Source organism: Lissotriton helveticus, chromosome 11, assembly GCF_964261635.1.
Source record: "Lissotriton helveticus chromosome 11, aLisHel1.1, whole genome shotgun sequence".
NCBI classification, from domain to species: domain Eukaryota; kingdom Metazoa; phylum Chordata; class Amphibia; order Caudata; family Salamandridae; genus Lissotriton; species Lissotriton helveticus.
In genome coordinates, this window is record NC_136072.1 from 153,275,579 (window position 1) to 153,299,522 (window position 23,944).

A 23,944-nucleotide genomic window follows, 5' to 3' on the forward strand; every position below is an offset into this window, starting at 1 on the left:
TGAATCAATCTATGACAAAATTGTTTCTTCTGGAAACTTACATCAAATACCTTTGACTTTTGGATACACTAGAACTGATTCCTTCTACGCTGCTTCAGAACTTCCCTCCAATTACTACAGCAGGCGTAGAGGCTCTAATGCATCAAGTGAAGTCCGGCTCTCCTTATGATTTGATTCCTGCAAGAATAGCCAGCACCCTTACTTCTCAACTTGTTCCATTGATTGAACATCTTCTGAATCTATCACTGAAAGAAGGTTATGTTCCATCGGAATGGAAATCTGCACAGATAATGCCAATCCGTAAGAACACTAAGGCCCCTCTGACTGATCTGACCAATCTCCGTCCCATTTTGCTTTTGATATTTCTGAGTAAATTACTAGAGAGACATGTCAACAATCACCTCTCTAGCTGTGTCGAGCTTTCAGGCGGCCTAGACTCTTCTCGTCACGTTTTAGGCCCAAATATAGCACTGAATCAGCCCTGCTAGCGGTCACAGATAACATCAGAATGACCCTAGACAAGGGCCACTCCATGATTCTGGTGCTATTGGATCTATCCGCCACATTCAACACAGTTCCCATCAAATATTGCTCAGAAGGCTGAAGGAAATGGGACTAAGAGACTCTGCCTTTCAGTGGATGTCAAGTTTTCTATCTGGTCGATCTCAGATGGTTAATCTAGGCCCGTATCGCTCAGCACCCATGGAACTCTCCAAGGGAGTCCCACAGGGCTCCTGTCTGAGCCCTACCTTATTTAATATATATGTGGCTTCCTTGGCTAATGTTCTAAGAAAATATGGGTTTATTCCAATATCATATGCCGACAATACGCAGCTGCTCTTTCCTTTTGATGAACTCACTCCTACCATCCAGGAGACCTTCTCTTTGGGCATGAATGCCATTTTACAATGGATGAGGAATAATTTCCTTCAATGTAATGTTGGGAAAACGAAGTTTCTACTTTTTGGGGAGGCTGTTCACCTAATTGGTGGCCTATCAATCTTGGGAAACCACCCGCCCCAAAAACTTCTGTTAAGAACTTGGGAGTTTGTCTACACCATGCCCTCACTTTCAAAGAGCATATTGGCCAAACAGTTTCCATACTTTGGACCTACTTCGACGAGTCTTTCCTTTACTCCCAGACTCTGTTTGAAAGACTTTGACTCAGGCACTCATATTGAGTTGCCTAGATTATTGCAATGGTCTGTTGCTTTCTGCCAATGAAACTTCGATCAGCAAATTACATGTAGTACAGAACACGGCAGCACGACTGGTCTTTAACATGCCTCCCAGATCAGCTTCCTACCCTCTTCTTTTAAAACTTCATTGGCTACCCATACGTCAACAAATACAATTTAAGATCTGTTGTAATACCCATAAGGCATTGTCCAATCTTGGCCCTAGCTATTTGTCAGAAAGGTTTACCCCCTATCATCCCTTGAGATTCTTGCGTTCCAGTACTAAACACTTGTTGACGGTTCCTAGAATTAGGAGAGCGAGATTAGGTGGCAAATCTCTGTCATATCTCGGCCCGCAATACTGGAATGAACTCCTCCTTCATTTAAGAGAATGTTCGAATCACCTTCTTGTTAGGAAATTACTTAAACCACCTTGTTTTGCTTTTAAAATTGTACAGTTTCCGCATGTGCAATTGACAAGTGTCCAAAAGTGCAGAGATACTCTCCGGAGTCGATTCTGGTGCTATACAAACCCTTAAATAAATAAATAAATTAATTAATTAATTTATCAGTTCACTTCATACTATGAAATGAAAACTGACATTGTTTAATTTGAAATTATTGCACATTGGCTTTATCACACTCTTTTTGTATACTTTACATTACTTTGCTCCTAATTAAGGCATTTTAGACTGCTTCAATAAGAGATTTAATGTATGTAAGAGATGAGTTTCCTGAAGGCCAACTAAATGTGGATGAAGATAGTGCAGCTACTCTTTTATTAATTTGCGCTTGTGGGATGCCTTTAATCCGTTGATATTCCAAGAAAGGATATGAAGACTCTGAACAAGACCACCCCACTGGCTAAACCTTGACATTCTCGATTGGGCATCCAGCACACCCTAACAGTGGTGTAGCAAGGTCTGGTGGTACCCGGTGCGGAAAATTTCTTATCACCCCCGGCTTGACAAAAAGGCAAAAATATATGTTTAAAACACATATTTTTGCCATTTGGCTCCCCCCTCAGTGATGACACGGTGGTGAAGAACCTTTGCGGAGCCAAGAGTAGCTACCAGCTGACCCAGCTGGCCTGAGCTTCTAAGACAAAGGGAAAGAAATAAGCAAAGGGATAAAAGAAGAAACTAAAAGAAGGCATGCCCAAGAGAAACTCTGGAACTGCCCTATAAGGAAAAAGGAGAAAAGAGAGAACATGAGCCAGATCTATTAATCCCCTTGTGTAGCTTCAAAACATGAATACGTTTGCCCCTCATATGAAGTGTGCAAGATTTCGGGCTCTAATAATGGGATATCTGCAAAAAACAATTGATAGACAGAATGCTGGACAATGCAAACATTCACCCCCAGTCACAAGGATCTGGTTTTAAGCCATCATTCTTTTGCTACCACACCACCCCAGTTTGGACCCAGCCACATGCAAATCAGTCTTGACCCTGTTCCTTGTGGGAATAGTCCAGGCCGAACTGCAAAGCCAGGTCCTCCCTGGACTGGAAAAAAGCATCCTGGGACCGGTTTCAGGGCATCAACCTTCATCAGCCGGGCTAGCTTGAATCCAGTGGTACAGTGAGCACAGGACCCATGTCTGGTCACTCCCTTCCCACTTAGGGCGGCAAATGCAAAAGAAACAATTGATGAACGGAAAACATTTACCCCCAGTCACAAGGATCTGGTTTTAATCCATCATTCTTTTGCTCACCACACCATCCCAGTTTGGACCCAGCCAGAAGAAAAGGACAGGGCAAAGACTGTCCAAGAGACCCAAAACATCCCAATTTGATAAAGAACCTTTGTGGAGTCAAGACTAGCTATCAGCTGACCCGGCTGGCCTGAACTTCTAAGACAAAGGGAATGAAATAAGCAAAGGAAAAAAAGAAGAAACAAAAAGAAGGCATGCCCAGGAGAAACTCTGGAACTACCTATATGGAAAAAGGAGAAAAGAGAGAACATGAGCCAGATCCATTAATCCCCTTGTGGAGCTTCAAAACATGAATGTATTTGCCCCTCATATCAAGTGCGGCCGCTCATCTATGGAACAATCTTCCATGGAAGAGTTCCCCCATTTCAGGAGGAAGCTCAAAACCTAGCTCTTCCCCAGGATGTAGTGTAGGACAGTCATCCAATTGGTAAACTTTTGCAACTAGGGAAGTACCTGTAACTTCAGTGCCATGATACCTGTGGGGTGATAGTGCGCTTTATAAGTTTGCATTACATTACATTGCGGACTCCAATAATGAAACCAAAGCTCCAATCTTTTGGAGTGCTGGGATTTTCTATCTCATCTGCCAGCTCCGAACCACAGTCTTGTGAGAAAAAAAACGATTGAACGAAAAAATCAACTTAAGCTGCTTTAATTGGTGATCTTGGACAAGCAGCCCTGTATATCTCCTGCGTAGAGCAGGCAGTTACCCACAAATATCAGGATGGCCTAGGGGTAATGAGGATTTAATCCCTCACAGGGAGGCCAAAATGGAGAGCAATGGGCTCTCTGAATCATGCTCTCCATGTCCTAGTCCCACAAAGTAGGAAAGGCTTCCCTAAACAAGGAAACTATATTGCCTCTACGATCATACCCCTCTGCCCCTTTTGGAATCCCCAGAGCCCTAAGACTATTCCGACGGGTTATTAGGAACATTGACCCTTGATGAGAGCGTGGTCATCTGGACATCGTGCTGTGAGATCTGAGTCCTGACTGCTCCAATGGCCATTTGAAGGCTTTCCTGAACATTCTCGACTTTCCCAAGTCATAAGTTGATGGTATCCATATTTCTTGAGAGCTTCCTGAGGACCACTTGGGTCTTTAATTGGGTGGGTTTAAGCACCAGTGAACCCTTGTGGTACTCTATGTTGCAATAAAAGATTATAGATGGTAGCCAGAGTAGGGGATTCAGATGTAGCCCCGTCAGTGAGAGAGAAGGCAGGGGGGGCAGGTGTTGAAAGAGAGGAGTCTCCATTGTTGAGGTGTGTACAAGAGCATCACTGAGATCTGTGGCTGAAGGAAATTAGTTAGTTAGAGTATGTTCAGTGCCATCAGGGTTCCACAGCTGTTCATCCTCTGTTGTTATCAGAGCATCAAATGAGTCCAGTGCGAAGACTTTGGTAAAAAGATCCTAAGTTTTCAAGTCCGTAGTACTGGGATCATTCGGCTCATGACCATTTCCATTAAAGGATGCCCGAACTCTTGGGCAGTGATTTTGAGACAGTTTCATGGATACAGCCAGAACGGCATCTTCAAGATTTTCAGAGTTCGACTCAAAGACGATCCCAGAGTCGTAAAGAGAAAAGAAGGCCTTGGGTGGCTCCACAAGTGCAGTACCAGATACAGGCACCCCAGGTATAAGCTGCTTAATTTTTGAATAATCAGAATCAGGTGTGAAGAGTGCATAACCCACTGTACCTACAGATGCAGTCAGTCTCCAGTCAGTGGTGTCTATATGGGTAGCAGACTCTTTATGACTACGGTCTGTTTCTGTTAGAAGAGGTGCCCCGCAGCATGGTCACAATAAAATTATCCAGGGTCCACTGAAATGTGAAAAGGTAGCAGGTGGGAGGGTCAAAAGGCCAAGCCACCCCTGAGTGCAAAGACCCCTCAGAGGTATGAACCGACCTTGATGCCTGGTTATTGCCCCAATTAGATCCACAAGGAAATGCTGGCCCATATTTTCTCACAAGGGTCCCAATGTTACCTGTGGTGGAATTCCCCCTGCTGCCAATGCCTATGCCGGCTTTCCCCTTTCCGCTCAGATTTTTCTTTCTCGCCCGCTTGTGGTAGCCACTATTTGATGGCATATTTGTATTTAATAGATCCCCGCCTTGGCACACGTTTTTGGTGGCATCTCTGATATGACATGGTAACAGAGTCGCTGACTAAGAAGTGCGCTGATTTGAAGGCCCGAGGGTGGGTGCGAAAGCCCATCTAATCCTCCTGCCACCCTGAAACTGACCTTGTTTAATGGGGGCGAGCATGGGAGCAAGCTGTTGTGCCAAGTCTAGTAACGATTGCAGCTATTTTTGTAACTTCTGAAGCTGTAGCCCCCTGTAATAACTTAATAGCAAGAACACATTGCAGCCATTGAAACAATGTTTCCACCGGTGGCGGTTCGGTAGCACAGAAGGATTGCAGCCATTGAAGTGATATCTCTCATTTGGCAGCTCCGCCATTTAGTATGCCTTGTTGGCAATCGGTGTCCGGGCAGTGAGAGGAGTAAGAACTAGTACCTGTGCCTCCTTTGCTTCCTTTGTTGCCTTTCCAAAGCGGTGATTCCCCATGAAGCTAAAATCTGTTCTGGGAGATGGTGAACATTATGAATCTCTCAGCTGGAGACAATCGCTGAGGCTGCTCAGAGTAAACCCACCAGCGAGATGAGTGAGCGGAACAGGCCTCTCCAGGGGTCCTGGAATATGACAACCTCCGGGGCATCAGTAAAGAAGTGAGCACTGTGCCTGCCGAGGTGGTTCAAGGTCTGGCCCCATTCTGTCTTGAGGCTGCAGCTTCCGCATCAGCTCCACAGGTAATATGGCAGCTGGACGGCAGGGCGGGCTTGGTCAGTGGCAGCAACAAGGCTGGATCCGTGGAAAAAGCAAGGCGAGGCAATGAGTGTGTCAGACCATACCACAGCATGTAAAGGAACAGTGGCTGTGGTTAAGGATCATGCTACTGGTCTTCGGCCAGCGGTCTCCGGAGGAGAGCTCCGGCACACAACTAGTGCTTTGGTGCCATCTTGGCCCTTTCCCTCTTGAAGTTCTTTGAACACACATCGACCACTGTATAGGTGCCGGTGGATGATGGCTCATTGCAACAGACAAGAGAGGCCAACTGCGAGTTACGCTATGCATAAACTATGCTGCCAACATTGATGACCATGAGGTCTTTAGTAGCCTGCTTTGGAGTTACATCAATTACCGGAACCACTGACAATTTGTGGTGATTTTAACGTTACTCTCAACCCATGGATAGACTCCTCCTATCGTGGTGGGGACTAAACTCCCTTTGGGCGACTACCTATAGCTCAAAGAAACTGACCAAGGCTTCTTTGTTGCAATTAATGGAATTCTATGCTCTGGGGGATGTCTGGCGACACTCTTGGATAAGGGAAAATGGTTTACATAATTCTCCCCCTCTCATAAATCTTTTTCTCAGATAGATATGTTCCTTGCTAGCCAAGCTCTTATGTCCCATCTTAGTATTTCCATGGACCCTAGGGTTATATCCAACCACAACTTTGTGCCTCACTTCATTCGTGTTGAGGGTTTACTATTAAATTTAAAATCACGTCCCTGGATGTTCGATTGCACACTCCTCTTAGAGGATGCTTTTATCCATTCTATGATTAAGGAGATAAGGCTTTTCTTGGAGCGCAACTTGGGTTTGACATACTATTCTTATGGTCTGGGATGCTTTTAAAGCCTTTTATAGGGGCCCACACTATAAAGCCTTCTTACTTCAATGGAAGCAAGCTGCTCAGGCCGAGGCTAATACTCGGCTTACTCTTATTCATCTAGACTCCCTTATGGTCAGCACCGCAATCGCTCAAGATTGGAGTTCCATTGCACCATTAATGGATGAGTTTGTAATAGCCCAAGCTTCCCTTAGGGAATGCATGCTTGAAAACATTATGTAAAATGCTAATTTCAAACAATTACCTTTTTTCGAAAATAGCGAGCACATGGGCTGAGTACTATCTTTTTTGGGTTCATGGCAGACCTAATGCATTTGTTATCTCTGGGGTTTAGAATTCTCAAGGGATATAGTGGCAAATCCTGCCCTTATTCAAGAGGAGTTTTGCGGCTTTTATCAGAAGCTGTATGACTAGGACTTTGTCCCCTTCATGGACCAAACTGTTTAGTTTCTTCGGGCCTACCATCATCAGAAACTGTCTACTGTACAGTAGGTTACGCTAGAAGGTAAAATATTGGCTTCTGAAGTAGAAGCCATTATTGGTAGCTGGCCAGAGGCAAGTCCTGTGGCCCCGACAAACTTCCATTGGAATTCTATGTTTGATTGTTGAATCTCGTAGTTCCGGTTCTCCATTATTTATTCAACTTTTTTGAGTTACCTGGGCAGAGACCAACATTGTCTAATTCCCTAAGAAAGGGAAAGACCCCCTTCTCTGTGGTTCATTTCGGCCTATATCGCTGATCAATGCTCACTTCAAGATTTATACTCAGATTTTGGCTAATAGGCTGGCAATGGTTATCTCTGATCTTGTTGATGAGAATCAACATGGTTTTGTTCAAGGGCAATACCACTGCTCACATTAATACTGTTATCAATGCTTTAGAATAGAAGAAAAATTCCTAGGCAGTTACAATGATTCAATTTACATCAATATATATTTAACATAACTTGGGGTATGACCCGAACTCAGTGCAAGAGAAAGACAACTATTTAAAACATGTAGAAATCTAGCTTTATTAAAATGTGTCTAAAATTGAGGCATAAAAGAAAAACAAGAAAAATGACAAGAAAAAAAACAAATTGGTACATTATACATCGGATACAAGGTGTTCACCATGAGTTACGACTGGTGGGCAATTGATCCAAAGAGGCATTGATTAAACATGAACATATAATACATCAACATACATATAATTAGTACAAACATTTATATACTGAGACTGTTATGACGTGGCTGTATGATGAAAATTTTCATCATCCAGCCACGCCATAACAGTCTCAGTCTATAAATGTTTGTACTAATTATATGTATGCTGATGTATTATATGTTCATGTTTAATCAATGCCTCTGTGTGCACAGGATGTAGGGAACTTGAATGATTATCTTAAAGCGCTAGAGAGAAAAATTCCTTATTCACATTCTGGGGTCTATTATACACTTTTAAAAAGAAGATTCACTTGTTCTCTATGTGTAAGGAAAGACCAAGGATACCCAGGGATGGAACTTCCAGCCTTCTGATGGTAAAATGTAGCACATTCCTTACCCAAATTACTAAACTCTCTATCGGCCGACTCTTCTCCAGGAACAAGGCTGGACAATAAACGTTGGAATAACCACATCTAAAACAAGGTTCAGTGGCCCATGTTTCCTGAAATACACAACGTTTGTGTTGGCCAATAAAAAGGCCCCAATCGTGGTCTTTAAGTTTAGATCTTAAGCCAGCCAGGTTCCAAGAGAGCATACGCCATGAGTCAATTACTGGAGACCTTAAGGGAGGAGTTATAAAGGTTTCTTGGGCATCAATATCAAGCAGATCTGGACACCCTGGGCTGGGTGTTGAAAGAAAGGGATTACTGGAGGGGCTAGGGAAATGGGTGATGTTATGGGTTCCAGTCAGCCATTATTGAGTCAGCTTGAATGGTGGAACCCTGGCATCTATTTCCTTGGTCAGTCCTTTGTGAACACATTCTTTTAGCAAATGTCTGCAAGGTGGAGGTAGCTTCTAGAGTGTCACACAATGCGATCATAGAGCCATTTGATGCTTTTACCATAGGGGATTGATCCCAACTATTTTGGGCTTGGTGGGTGGATAATGTTAGATGAATTAACACCTCTGCATGCATTCACTAAGACTGATTAGTGATCCAGAAGGCTTCATCACGCCAGATTTTTTAGCTGTCCACATAGGAAGAATGTATGTACCTTTGGGCAGATTTACAAGCTCCTTGCGACACTTTTGCACCACCATTACGTCACTTTTGTGATGCAGCGGCGGTGTAAACAAAGTGACCAATTTACAAGGTGACGCATCTAGGGAGATGCGTCGCGTATATGCATCACGTTGTAAAGCTCTGCGTCACATTATACCTGCGTCAGGTATAATGTATGCAGGATGGGCAGGAAAGCCTCTTAAAAGTGATGCAGAGAAATCTGAAAGATTTCCCTACATCACTTCTAGGACGAAACAGCATCAAAACATTTAAGGAGTGACGCAGTGCAGTGGGAATAGGCCTCAAGATGCATTGTTGGAGTTGCGTTGTGCTTGCTACACAACTCCAGCAATACGTGACTTTTACCCCAACAGATGCGTCAGAATTCCTAATGCATCTGTCAATCCTTGCGTCATGATGTGCCGTATTGTAAATACGGTGCATCCATGGTGGCGCAGTGGTTTCTCAGGGTGGTGCAGGGAAAGTGACGCATCTCTACAGATGATTCACTTTCTTGTAGATCTGCCCACTTTTATCTAAATTCGGATCATGTGCATAGTGATTAGTATCACGAGAATTTGACATAGATATAATCGACTTTGACAATTCCAGATACTACTGGGATAGAGGCAATTACCTCAATGTGGACAGTGAACAGTCTTTTTCTTCACCTGATACTTATTCTTTATTACTTGACTATTATCACTCGATTACTTGACTAATATTTTGAAGCCGGAAGCATGACAAAATAACCATGAATGTTCCTTTTTTAACCAACTTTAATTGCCACTGTATTGCCGTAAAATCATGGGATCACAGGAAAAAAAATCTAAATAAACATAGCCATTTTCTTTAAAATGAAATATGTCCTTCAGGGTTACCTCGGTACAGGGGATCGATGTAAATAAATGTTTGGGGAGGGAGGCATCCTGTGCCCATCATTTGCACCAAAAGGGGAGGCTTGGAAAGGTACCAGGTCCCCCAACCCTAGTGCCGAAACATAGATATGAAAAGGAGGGAGGCACGTGCCCCCCCCCCCCCCCCCCTCCCCATGCCTCTTAAGGCCCCGGGGGCACCATCCCCCAGAGCCAAAACTTAAATCTAAAGAGGAGGGTGCTGTAGCCTGTTCCCCAAGCGTGTAACGATCCCTGGGACTACATCTCTTGGGCTGGCATCAATATTGAAGGCAAGGGGGGCACGCAGACCCTCTCCCAGACCTTTTAAAGGCCTCAGAGACCCCATCCTCTAGGATGGGGTCTACTGTGGCTCTACTGTGGTGTCCCGGAGAAGCTTCCACCACCGGGACACTGTTACCCTGCCCACAACAGTGCGGACAGGGAAAACTTGTTTAGTGTGTAAAACTTGTCTGCTCCCACCAGGTGAGGGGAAACATTTGTTTCCCTACCCACGCTCTTGCAGAAGCAGTGAAAAACTGTTAGTCTCCTGGGTCATTAAATCCATGACCCCAGTGCTCTGCCATCCCCATCAGCTTTAAGCCCTACATTGTTGAGGTCTTTCACGTCGGAATCCTTTGACCCGGGGCACTAAAACTTGCATCTGAAATTGATGTTGTCCCAGGTCCTGTTAGCATGGATGGAGAAGGCTTATCAATACTTACCATCTTTTTAAGGTTTGCATTGACAAGTAAAATGAGGTTGGACAATAGCTTAGATTTCAAGAAATATAAATGACTTCTTACCCATAGGGGTTTTGTGACCTTGATGGTTAATTTGTCGGGTGGAGTATCTGCTTTTTTTAGGGGGCGTTGCAGGCAGCAGATGGTGAGAAGGACTGTATATGAGATGTACAGGAAGGTCCAGAGGAGAAAAAACTTAGAACCATACTTCACCCATTTGAAGTGCATCAGCTCCTTCACTGGAGTAACTTCCAAAAGCAGTCTTGCCTTATTGAATAAAGAAACAAAAAACAGAGAATAAAGAGACAGGTCACTACCATAAAAACAGCTAGCTTTACTATATACTATAAGAGTCCAATTCACAAAGATTTTGCTGTGACATACTCTTGCAGTACTCCTGAATTTCAGGAGTAAGTCAGTGATACTCTTGGCTTACTCCTGAAATTCACGATATAGCCAGCAATACTAGAAGAGTAATTCACTTCTACATAATCAACAGTCTTTGAGACTCTGGTCCAATATACACAAATTAAGATTCTAAAATATATCTAGCCAAAAAAAGCAATCCATGGACCGTATTTATCTTTTCTCATTTTATAAGTGAAGGGCAATACACAAAAGGTGTGAGTCAAACCAAAGTATATGGTTAGCCGTAGATCTTGATAGAACTGTTTTACTTGTGTTCACTGAAGTAGCTTTACTATTTGCATTTCAATAGAAATTACTGTTTTGATGTTCTTTCCACAAGCAATGTTTGTACAAAGAGATGGGCAGGGCTTCCCTGAAATGTGGATATCTTATGCTTTGTAATTAAGTACAAGCTGGCGAATTCCTAGTATTGTTATTCAACATAATAGGCACTGTGGGGCATAGTTATTCAAGTCATGCAATACGGGGCAGCAAACAAAGGGGCATACATACAAGCCTCTATCACCACCGCAACATCCCTTTTAACGACGTTGTGGTAGTGATAGGTGCTTTGCCTTATTTACAAGACAGCATTAAGCCACTTAACATGGCTCAACGCTGCCTTCTAAATAAGGCCCCCTTTCACGCTATACTTAGCGTGAAAGGGGAGGGCAATGAGTGTTGTGGTGGTCGTTCCACCGCATCATCCATTGATTTTGACGATGCCCCATACTTACAAGGGTGGCGTAAATATGGGGTAGCACCAAAATTAAGACCAGGGAAAACCTGGGCTTACCGTGGCGCAACAAGGAGAAATGTTTAATTTCTTCTCGGTTTTGCTGTTTCCATGTGTGCTGCGTTGTGCAGCACACATGGAAACAGCAAAAATCCATTGATTGTTTATGTGCAGGAAGTTGCCCCTTCTTGCACACAAATGATCGTTAAAAAAAATATGTTTTGCAACTTCTATGTGTGCTGCATTAAGCAGCACACATAGAAGTTACAAAACGCCATTTAAAGAGTGTTTATGTGGAGGAAGGGACACCTTCCTGCACGTAAACAATCTTCCCTTGCAACTCAGACACCCTTGCACTATGGTGCAAGGGTGCCTGTGTTGGTGCTAGACAGCTAAATGTATCACCAGCGCAGGGGGAAACGCAGGGCTGCATCGTATTCTTGTAAATGCGGTGCAGCCCAGCATTTCAGATGTGGCGGAGCATGGTGTTAAGCCAAGAAGGCTAACGCTGCACTCCGTCACTTCTATTGTAAATATGCCCCAAAGTTGCTTATAGAAGTTTTGTGAATGGGTGAGAGCTGACAAGCTCCATCTCTACTAAGATATGTCACTCTTCAACTATCTCCCTGCAATGGTGCACTCGAGGCTGCCCAGTACTAATGCAAACAACCTTGCACCAGTGAGCAAGGGTATCTGTGATACAGACAGGATTGTTTTTGTGCAGGAAGGGATACCTTCCATATGAAGACAATCCAAAGAGGCATGTTCCTCTTTCTATGCATGATGCAGAATGCATTACGCACAGAAAGAGGAAATAACAAGGAGAAAAAATATGTTTCATTTCGTTACGCCTCTCTGTGGTAGGTATATCAGTTTCTACCAATTTTGCGTAATTCCAGCTTTACAAATTTAGTAAATCTGGAATTGCATGAAATCCATGGGTGGATGCACAGGAATGCCCATGCTACATCCGTTAAACGCCTTCCAATAAGAAATATAACACACCACACACTGCTGAATTGCATTACTTTTCCTTACAAAGCCATGCAGGGCCACGCAAATCAGTTCTTGTGTGGCTTTGTATTTTGTAATTCCAGCTAATCCTTTGCGTTGCTCTGCGTCCTCTTGCGCGATGCAAGGGTGATGCAAAGGCTTAGTAAATATAGGTCAGAATGGGAGTTCATTACTGATATTTACACAACCTTTGAAGGATATCTGCTCTGTTGCTCGAAGCACTGGGCTGTACTAAGATTTGTTTTGTGAGTCTATGTCTAGCCACAATAGGTACTTCTTTGGTCTTGGCCCAGTTGAAGACCCTACATCTCACTCAGCTCTGCTGATTCCATCTTGGTTTTAGGTGGACCCTGTCTGACAAGTTCTAAAGAGATTATTCATATCTGTATGGTGAATTTTACAATATATTTCTTTCCCATGCAGTGCTTGCAAGCAGACCTAGTTCATTTACAACCATCTTTAATTTTTCTGGTGTGGATCTCACCCAGCTCATGCATTAACACTGTAACATTTTCCAACAACCCTTTACTGTTTTCTTTATAGACTCATATGGGCACATGCATCAACCTATTTAGGAAGTGCAAACGGTGCGAATCGCTAAATTCGGCCGTTTGCGCTTCCTAAATACGTTTTTGGGATGCATCAAACACTTTTCCAAAATTCGCATTTTTTTGCATTTCTTAAAAATGCGAATGCATTTAAGGAATCGCATTTGTGCGATTCCTTAAATGCAATAATGCATCAATTTTTAAAAAAATGCGAATTTTGAATTAGGAAGTGCAAATTAACACGAGGTTGACCCTCGTGTTAATTTGCGAAAATCTTTCAAAACGCAAAAAAATGCATTGTCCTTAGGACATGTGTGTTTGAAACATGCACTTTCAAATACATTTCAGGGGTGCAGGGGGGGGTCCTTTGGACCCCCCCTGCACCCTTGGAATGCATCAACAAATTGCAAATTTGTAAATGCCTTCCCATTGACTCCTATGGGCCTTTTGGCCCATAGGAATCAATGGGAATTGCGAAAATGCACTTAGGAATTCGCTATATATTTGAGATTCGGTAAAAATTGTGATTTTTACCGAATCACAAATAAATAGCGAAAAAAATGATGCATAGCATTTTGCAATTCTTAATTTGCGATTCGGTAATTTTCGCAAATTAAGAATCGCAAAATGTATGAATGATGCATGTGCCCAATACTGTTTAGTGTCCTTGGAGAATCATTTTAGCTCTGCCATTAAGTTCAGCTGTCTAAAGCCAGAGTTGGCTTCCTATCTCCCAGAGTGAAGATTGGGTGGTACTGTCACAGTGGGCCTCGAAGCTGCAGTTTCCACCTCCCTGTCCACCCAGTTCATGTCAAATATCAACTCTCCCACCAAGCTCAAGGCTATATGTCACTACAAGCTGCTGCAACCCGAGCCTGCAAGACTTATGTCATGTCACATCATGTCATGTCATGTGTCACTTGCGGTTTCTATTCTGACACAAGTTTCAATATACTTCTTGTATTACCTGGAACATCCATATCATTTTCTGATTCTCTGTTACTGCAGTATGTGGCTGCACAAAGGCAGCAGATATCGGCTTTTAATACGCCTGGTTATGTTAAAAAGCCATGTTTTAATAGATGCGATGCTGTGCTGCTCCCTCCCTTCGACCCAACGCAGCACAGCAACCATTGCTTTACATTACATTTTTAGTAAATCTGGGCCCAATTCCTTGGAACTGTCTTTTGCTGCTTTCGCTTGATAACACTCAGATCGCTCCCCTCATGGACTCACCTTCATCTGTCAGAGCAATCTCTTTTCATTCTTTCTTCTGGAGAATGAGATCCAATCATCTGAAACCCAACACCGACAATCACTCTGGCTGGTGGTCTGCTAAACTTGGCTCTCTACCAAACTACTTACTCCCACAGCCATGGCAAAAAACCTTGGGATCTTCTATGACTCCAATGTTCTATTTTTCAGTTGAAATCAGTAACTCTTGTTATTACTATCTCAGAACCATTCAAAAAATATTCCCAACTTTCCTGAGGACTGGGAGGGGAAAGGGGTTCCAGCCATTATTCCTGCCAGGTTCAAATACTCTAACTTGATCAATTGTGGCCTCCCAAAATACCTGTTGGTTCCTTCAGTTGGTACAGAATATTACTGCCAGACATCTGCTTTAGCAGCTATGCCAACCAAGCTGGCTTTAGTACTGTTGGCACCCAGTGTGACAGTCTTTTTTAGTGATCCTCAACCCCATGATTCCTGACTACCACCACCAACAGTGCCTCTCATCTCTCCATAGCCCCTCTCTGACATACATTTCACTTTTTAAAGCGCTACTCAAAGTCCACTCACACCCAAGTTATGTGATCTGTATGGTATACTTTCTGTGCATCAGGCACATTAACCCTCTGCACTACTTTATGATGGATCTAAACTACCACCAGACAAAACTCCCAATAGCAGGAACATTAGTCACCAGAGTTATCTTGAAATTTGTTTGTTGCCCTAAAACTGCGGGGCACCCACAGAACGCTGCATGTGCTTTTAAACTCATAAGGTATATTTAAACACAGCCCCCCTACCCCACCCCCACCAAAGTCAGTGACAGGTGCTACAGCACCAGTTGTGCCACTATAAAACCACCCTGCAAGTTATGTCTGTGTTTCAGCAGATCGTTGCTCCCCACACTGGCTTCCTCTTGAAAAAGAAGGTGCCTCTTCAAGATGCTTTGGCTATAGGGTATTCTTCGGCTTCTTCGGCAGCGGTTCTCATATTTTGCTCCTAATTTAACTTATAACTTTCCTTGTTGGGCACTGTGTTCTTCAGGTCCACTACTGTTCATAGTTACATCTTTTTACCTTCCTCTCAGAAGAGGACAAGCCTTTTCCTGTCTTGGTCCTAAATTCTCGAACTGTTGTCTATTTTCCCTACAAGCAAAATCCTAATTTTGCAGCTTTTGAAATTCCCTCAAGACCTACTTAATTTCTAAATAATGTATCTCATCTATCGCCCTCTACGGGTTACAAGCACCAGGACATCCTTAGAGGTTAACAGTATGCTCTAGAAATCCAAATCAATATGATCAGGTGTATTCTTCCTTTAAAATATATGTAAACCATCATACACCCTAATAGTGTATGGGAAATGGAGTGCACACTCATAGTCCCATGGTATTATTCATATTCAAACCATTTTGTATTGAACATTCACATTTCCACAATAAAATAACAAAGATCTTTCAGTCCTATGTTTTAGCAAATACATCCACATCAGATGTTCTTGACCTTTGGCTTCTGGGGACCTCCATTTAATCAGTACTGGAATCCGGGGGACCCCCCAATGTATCATTATTGGAATCCGAGGACCCCCCGACTAAGTCATCACTGAAGTCTTTGCAAAACCATTTGCGAGAATGCACAAAAAAAGAAGTAAGCACGCATTACATAAATGGTGAACTTTCATATTTAATTCACAAACAAATATATATATATATATATATATATATATATTTTTTTTTTTTAATTGAACGGGAATGTTGTAGCTTTTCTACTTTAATTGTGGCCACCCATTGTCCATATTATATTCTGGTTGATGCTATTGCGCTACTTCTATGAGCCAATTTGAGAATACTAACTTAATTTTTAACCTCCAGTTTCAAATTCCTTCACATTTGCAGAATGCTTTCAAATGTTTAACTTTCAGTTTTGCTTCTTCATTTATATACAGTTTATTAAATTGTTAATATTATTTAATTTTCTAAACAGCCGCAGACCATCTAGTAAGTCTTCGCAGACCCCCACGGTGTTTTCGATCCACAGATTAAGAACCACTGTCCTAACGTATATCATAATTTTTATCAGTAAGAAACCTCAGCAGGGTATAGGACCAAATTGAGGATGAGGGAGAGCAATTTACACAAAAGGGGAAACATCGTTTACAACGCGGTGTTAACACCGCACTACCTTTACAACAATGCCATTACAACGCAAGTCGTTACTACGACTTGCGCTGGATGGCGCAGTTGGATAAGGAATATTGTAATTCTATATTCCAACACCTTCCCTACTGTCACGTGGGCTGGTGTTGGAATATAAAATTATAATAATCCTCAATCCGCGCACACCAAAGAAAGTTGTTGTAACGACTTGCGTTGTAATGGCAGCGCTGTAAAGTACCGCGATCTAAGAGATCGCGTTGTACCGACGTACATCCCTCTAATCCAGAAGAAGCAGCGCCAACAGGTACAACATCCAAACTGTACTGAGCCCTGCATGCTTCAAGCGACTGAGCTCACAACTGGACCTTTAGGAACAGTAACCTGCACAAGATCTTACCCCACCCATCACCTTCTTTACAAATGCTATGGCAGCCTCCACTACAAGTAAAATAATAACCTTTCACCTGAGGCCATATTACTTACAGTGCCCTCGGGGAATAACGGATGTGTGTGGTTGCTATTTGCACCCTCCGGGCACTTTGGCATTGTAGAAGGGACCCGAGACACATGCACGGCCACTTCTGTAATGCATATAGCACTGGTACACACGTAGCCCTGGCACTATGCTGAAGCGAAGTTCCCTTATCAGCATGGGGATAATGGATGTGAACACAGAGGCAAAGAAGCTGTCAGGAGGAGCTCTGTCTATGCACCACAAAGAGGTGGTGCGTACTCAGTTTGCCCCTTGTGGCAACCCCTGCCAGGGAGAAAAGGGATTCCATAGACGAAAACTCGCCCATCCCCACCGCATCCCCCTACAGGCAGGTGCACTCACTACATCACATCAGCCTGTAGTAGGATTTTTGTCTTTGTGGTGTCTCCTGCCTTGTTACAGGCAATTTGTCAAGTTCACGGCTGCCCTGGGGCAAAACATTCTCAGTAATAGGGCACACTGTCCCTGCTTATGCCCCGTGTACTCTCTCTATTTACTCGTGGTGCACCGAATTAAAGGTGTGCTGCAGTGCAACCAAGGGCAGTGCACCCTTACCCTAAAACAGCCTCTGGTGGTCTATTTTTGAGCGAACTAGAAAAATGGGAGAGGCCTGGATTTTCACGTTTTGGCTCCCACATTGTAGTCAGCGGAGTCTTCTTTCTCGCTGTAGTATCTAATTTTGAAATGAATCGCCAAATACTTATCCTACAGGCAAATGAGAAAAGGGACGACGACCATGGGATCCTTTCTTCCAAAAACATGGAATTGGATAACGTAAAGTGGGGAAGTGTGGCTCAATGGTTAGACCGGCAGACCCTGATGCAGAGGTCTAGCCCGGGACCAGGGTTCAATTCCCGCCTCGGCAGGGTCTTGGGCTCAATTTCCTCGGACCTAATATTTCTAGCCTCAGTGCCTATTCTAATCATGGGTACCACTCTGCAACTCTGGGCAATAGCTTGCTTAATCTCCACAACGGCCCCAACAACGCTAGGATGCCTGGCTTCACCTTGGGGGTGCCCAGGAGTGGGCATTTCACATGGAAAGCCAGGAAGGGTTCCACAGCGGTATGCGTACAAGCGCCTGAGATACCCCTTTGGGGGTCGATTCGGGCGCTATACAAGTACTACTACATTTACATTTACATTTACCTAAATTGTTGAAAATCTCAATCGCTGGACAGTTTCACCATCACAAGTCAGGGAAATGTGCCCATTAAAGCACTTGTTGGTCCATTCTAACTTTCCGATAACCTGCATGTAGTTGCTTGGCATCTGGTTATTAGGCCACTTCTCCTACACTCTCCCTGACATTCTTACTTCTGGCATCATTTCCTTTTTTGTGGCCCTAGCTATGTCAAACAGCATTGTTTCAGTGACTACTCTTTTAGCCCTCCCTCCCTGTGGAATCATCCCAACTTAGAAAAAGCCTTTAGGCCAGTGCTTTAAATGGGCAGGTACTCACAGGCCCTGAGTACTTACACTTCTGTCATTTGAAAGGGAGAGTCCCTGCACTTCTTATCAGAGATACATTATTTCTAATAGGAGACTACCTGCACTTTTTACCAATAAACTATTGCCCTGGGTTAGTGAGTACCTGCAGTTTTAGATTTGCGTTTCAAGCACTGCTTTAGACTGCATTAAGCTTAGAAAAGTCTTCTGGTGACCTGGCTATTTTGCTTGGCTCGGCCTTAAGACTGCACTGAGCTCCACTCAATAGTCCAGTGACTGTCATGTTTTTAGTCACTGCTCCCTAGGAGTGCCTATTGGCATTGCCTGATTGCTGCCCCTTGCATTAACCCCTGGGAACAATGGAGTGAATCAAGAAAAAACACTAAATAAAATAACATATTACACCATAATGCAAAATGTAGGGGATACAGACCTACCAAAGCTCATTGTGCCACTGTGTGTCATAAAATATCCAGTGAGGAGTTGATATCACCCAGTGAGCACAAGGTGAGCTGGAAACCCCTGCGTAAGGTTGGTTTTCAGTTTGTGCTTGAGGGATTTGAAAAGTTGATGCCCAAACCTGTGGTTTTGTGTTTCATTTTTAGCGCTGGGACGCTCTAGGGCAGCCATGCGCTCTATAAATACATTTTCATTTCATTCATTTCATTTCATTTCATTACATGCGGTTAAATCTCTACAGGACATCTGCAGCAGACTGAGGAACTTTTTTTTTTTTCCTTTCCTATTTTGCTGTGGTACACCAAAGGGTAGAAGGGTTTCACAAGCAGCACTTGACACCAAGACCCACCCCTCCAAGGCCACACCCCCTGCATGCACTGTGACAAACGTTTAAAAATTAGCAGGTATAGAGATAACTTTGATGCAGCTGCAAATTCCTTAATATTGCAAGTCAGCACCCATGCAGGGCTGCAAACATGAGGGTGCAGATTTCCAATTTCTTTTTGGTTGATTGGCTCATGTTGATAACTTGTAGGCTTACCAGGCTGAGGCGCCCTGGACATACAGACACACAGAAAAGTAGAGGTGTTCTTATAAGGGGAACCATGCCTTGCATTGATTGTGTTGCATCAAAGTGCTTGAAAGCCTGGTCAAGGGTAGTAGGCTCTATATAAATGCAAGGTACATCCAGGATTTATCAAACTTTGCCAGCATGATATTGGTGCCATGTTGGAAGACCGCAGAGTCTCACTGGCTCAAAAGATACATGGTGGCCTAAATGTGGTATAATATGTCTTGCCTGCTTGCTTGGGCACCACAGACTGTAGGTAGAGCTGTTGGCACCAGTGCCTTATTTAGAAGGCATGCCTGGATGGGATAAACCAGGTTTTCAGGAGATGTCGGAGAATTTTTGTGGGACATGTCCTTATGACGGCTCCAGATTGTTTGGAGAAAAAGCTGAGTCTGCGCTCAAACCATTTAAGGACAGTGAGTCACAGCATGATCCTTGGGGCTCTTGACTCCCACCACGCAGTTATACCCACATAACTAAAATTGTACGGGTTATTCCGGAGGCTAGCTTACAAAAAATGCCAGCCTTAAAAACCTGTGCAGCACCAGCAGACCCAGTCCTTTTGAGCTGAGATCGTGGTGCTGGTTGTAGCCATTCATGCAAGCAAAGACAGCTCTGCTCTAACTCTTCTTCCCTTGCTGCTGAAAATGCCAAGTCTCTTTTACGTGTGCTCAGTCAGTAGGCATCAGGATATAACCTTTCATCCCCGGCTGGAGTTCATCACGTGGGTTTAGCAAATAATTCAAAGGGCCTATGCAGGGCCCTTCATTTCCTCCCAATCCCCTTTCCCTCCAGCATGAGAGTGATTCTCATTGGATCATTTCCCAGTCTTGTTGCAAGTCAACCTTCTACTGGCCAAGGGTGCCATCAAGTGAGTGTTGGGACCAGAGAGAGGCTAGAGTTGCTATTTGAGCTACTTCCTCATACTAAAGAAGAATGGAGGTCTCAGGTTCATACCGGGAGTCTGCACATTGAATGCCTTTCATGAGAGTGATGCCAGTGGTCGCTGCCCACCTTCAGTGGTTGGAGATACATGTAGTTCGTAGCATGTGTTGCTGTAGAGGCATATGCTCTGTGTACTCCAGCCATCTATTGTTGGGCTCAGATGGTTGCATGTTGTTTTTTTAGAAGAAGTCTTTTGAACTACAAGGTGTAGTCATTCTTCCTTAAGTTGGGAATTCACATGGGCATCAGCTCCAAGTTAGATTGTTTTTTTCCACCGTTGGGTTCAGATTTGTACTGATGGGCTCTGTGTTTGGCACTGGTAGAGCTTCCCTTTGGGCCACTTGGATGCTCTTCTACTCTGGTAGTACCCGAAAACGTTCCACACAATGACCATTCCATTCTTTGGGAATGCAATGGTTAGTGGATGCTGACCTTCTTCTATGCCTCACTGCCGTGATGACCTTGTGCATTTTCATTGTACCCCAAGCCTGGCTACGTATGAGACAGTTGCAGAAGTGCCTCTCAGCACAATGGTCACATGGGAGTGTAAAATAGAAGATTTAGTGCTGGTAATGGCCAAGGCCCATTACTTTCCTCAGAATTAGAGCGACAACAAGTTGGTGCAGGACAGGGCTTTCATAGACAGTATTCCACAAGTCACCATTACCATGGAAGACCTTCAAGCCGGAGGGGGAGCGCTCCTTAACCACAATAAAGTGCCGGGTTTGTGGATTCCACAACAGCATAGCTACTCCATGATTTACTTCGAGCCTCGGGCCATCCCCTTGGCCCTCAAAGCCTTCCTACCACATATTTGAAGTAATGTAGTCTTGGTCAGGATAGACAAATAAATAAATAAATAAACACATGTTTAAAAATACATTAATAAATTAGCTTAACATACAGTAACACTTGAAAGTTGGCGCTTATAATTATTTATTCTTACATGCACATATGGGACTTTAAACAATACTATTTTGTATTCTTATTATTTTCCATATACATGTATACCTTTCTATGTAGTTATGTGTTATCGATATATGTATTTATTACTTTACTCTTACTGTAGGGAAAAGTAGCCTTCAACTCTCTTCAGTTCACTACTGTGTCTCTTCCTATATCTCTTTCAATATATCCTCTACCGTCACCCTCAGACATATCCCAAACCTCCTTTTACTACTATTATCTCCCAAATAGCCCTTTCTAGACTCTTCTCTCCTCTACCCCTCCTTTGACTAATTCCAAACCTCATTTTACTACCATGACCTCCCAAACAACACTTTCTAGACTCCTCATTCCTCAATTTCTCCGGTAACTCATCCCAAGCCTCATTTTACTACTATGACCTCCCAAATAACAATTTCTAAACTATTCCTTTTTCTATCACTCCTTTATCCTATTCAATACAGCTAACAGACTCATATGTATATCACTCAAATTAACAACTTAGATTTCCCTATACTAATCAACTATGAGTTTCGGAGTAGCGTGCTACTCGGCAGAGGTAGTAGGTGCTATATAATTACAATTACAATTATAATGCAATCAATTGGCCCACGAGTGGCACAGTAAAACTGCGTGCATGGTGAGTGCTGGTAGCATGATGAGCTGAGCTCAAGATAGATGTCAAAATAAAATAACTCACTTCATTGTTTTTGCTGCTGCATATAATATCCAGAACTGACTGCTTGTCGTCGTAGGAATCAATTCCGGTGAGGTCATAGAGGCTGGAGGACACAGGGCCAAACACACAGTAGGGTTTCTTTTTCCTCTCCATGAAATACTCAAACATCTGTACGACAAATCAAGATGACCATGAACAGGACAACAGAAAACTGTGCTAAGGATAAAGATTTAATTTGGCGATCAATAAAAATGTGCCTATATAATAAAAGCCTATACATTGGTAGCGATGGAAGCATTTCTTCAAGTGAAACACTTCATTAACAAATACAAGAGAACCCATCTCAAAAATGTTGGGTAGCTCACAGCATTATCAATCATTCTCAATACTGGTCTTTGGGCTGCTGACCTTCATATTTCTGCCATTTCATTGCAAAATATATATATATACATAATCTATATCCATGATGGCAGAATCATCACCGTCTCCTCGTCCGTTTTTCGCATATGAAAATGACCAGTAAGTAACGGGGTCATTAACGAACTGAGTCAAGTGAACATTTCAATCTGTTAACATAAATGTCACTAGATAATACATAAAAAAAATACAAAACCTTATTGACATTTAGTGAAGACAAAAAGTAAATCAATAATAACTTCACAGTTATAGAACAACAGCATGGCTACAGGGTCAACAATATAAAATTATTAGCAATGTCTGCCTCAGCTTTTTTGACTGGATATGTTCCCTAAGGATTTAGAAAGTTAGGGACACTGTGTGTACTTCAGGACAGATGTAGATCTAAACTGAATTATAGCCCTCTAGTCACATCTGCATGTGGTCTTGGTTCCAAGTTGGCCAAAGTGTATTGAAAACTATTTGCACAGCAGTCAGAATTTCCTGCTGGGTGTTTTTTTTACTGCACCCGGTAGTTACCGGGTACAGTAAAGACCTCACCCTTCATTAAATTCGAGCTGGTCAAACCGGACAGAATTTAACAGAGAAAAACACTAATGTATTTACAGTAACATGCAGATTTTGTTGCACTAAGCACTAAAATCGGAATATTATGCCCCAGAAATTCAGAATGGGTGCTATTTATCGAGCCAGATAAATTCCGAACCCACAATGTTGGACTTTATCGGGTGTGATAAATAGCACCTATGCCTCTGACAAAGTGAGAGTCAAAGCCATAGAAGTATTTCAGAAAGGCTATCCAGACTTCCTTTTGGATTGTCAAACTATGGCACCTTTTATAGTCTCTTCCAATAAGAAATATCTTGTTTTTATATAGTGTTTCATACTATCGCTGCCACTTCTACACCCTGAAAATCATGGTCATAAGTATTGCTGTATTGCCTATGCGATGCTGCTCATTTTACTGACCTCCAGAAGGATGGAAAAATAAGTCCCTCCTGCAACCTGGGCGGAATATAGGGCCAGATGTAGGTCACGAAATACCGGTCGGTAACGGCCGAATTCGTCCGTTACCGACCGGTATTTAGGATTTGGCATGTAGGGGCCAACATTTTACAGAATCCGTAAATTTACCGATTCGGTAAATTTACCGATTCTGTAAAATACCGAATCGGTATTTTTACCGATTCGGTAAATCCCAGATGTAGGTGACACTCCTAAGAGTGCCACAGGCCCTTAAGAGTCGGTATTTTACCACCCAATCCTATTAGGTGGTAAAATACCGAATTCAGGTGTGCATGCACATCTGTGCATGCACACCTGTGCCATGTGACACACAGACATGCCCTTAGGGCATGTCTGTGTGCCACATGTCACACATGCCTGTATTTGGGGTGCTAGAGGGTGTCAAAGTGACACCCCCTGCACCCTGGCAGGATTCGGTATTTACTGATT

General features: G+C 43.1%; 1 protein-coding gene across 1 annotated transcript in view; it reads right to left on the reverse strand.

Moving 5' to 3' along the window:
- LOC144792863 (transient receptor potential cation channel subfamily V member 6-like) overlaps nucleotides 1-23,944 on the reverse strand; it is a 308,789-nt gene that overhangs the window by 109,198 nt on the left and 175,647 nt on the right. The window contains exons 7-8 of the mRNA XM_078668058.1: nucleotides 22,094-22,240; nucleotides 10,502-10,705 (exon numbers count right to left, since the gene is read on the reverse strand). Coding sequence (XP_078524184.1) covers nucleotides 10,502-10,705; nucleotides 22,094-22,240 — 351 coding nt within the window. The remainder of the gene's footprint in view (nucleotides 1-10,501; nucleotides 10,706-22,093; nucleotides 22,241-23,944) is intronic.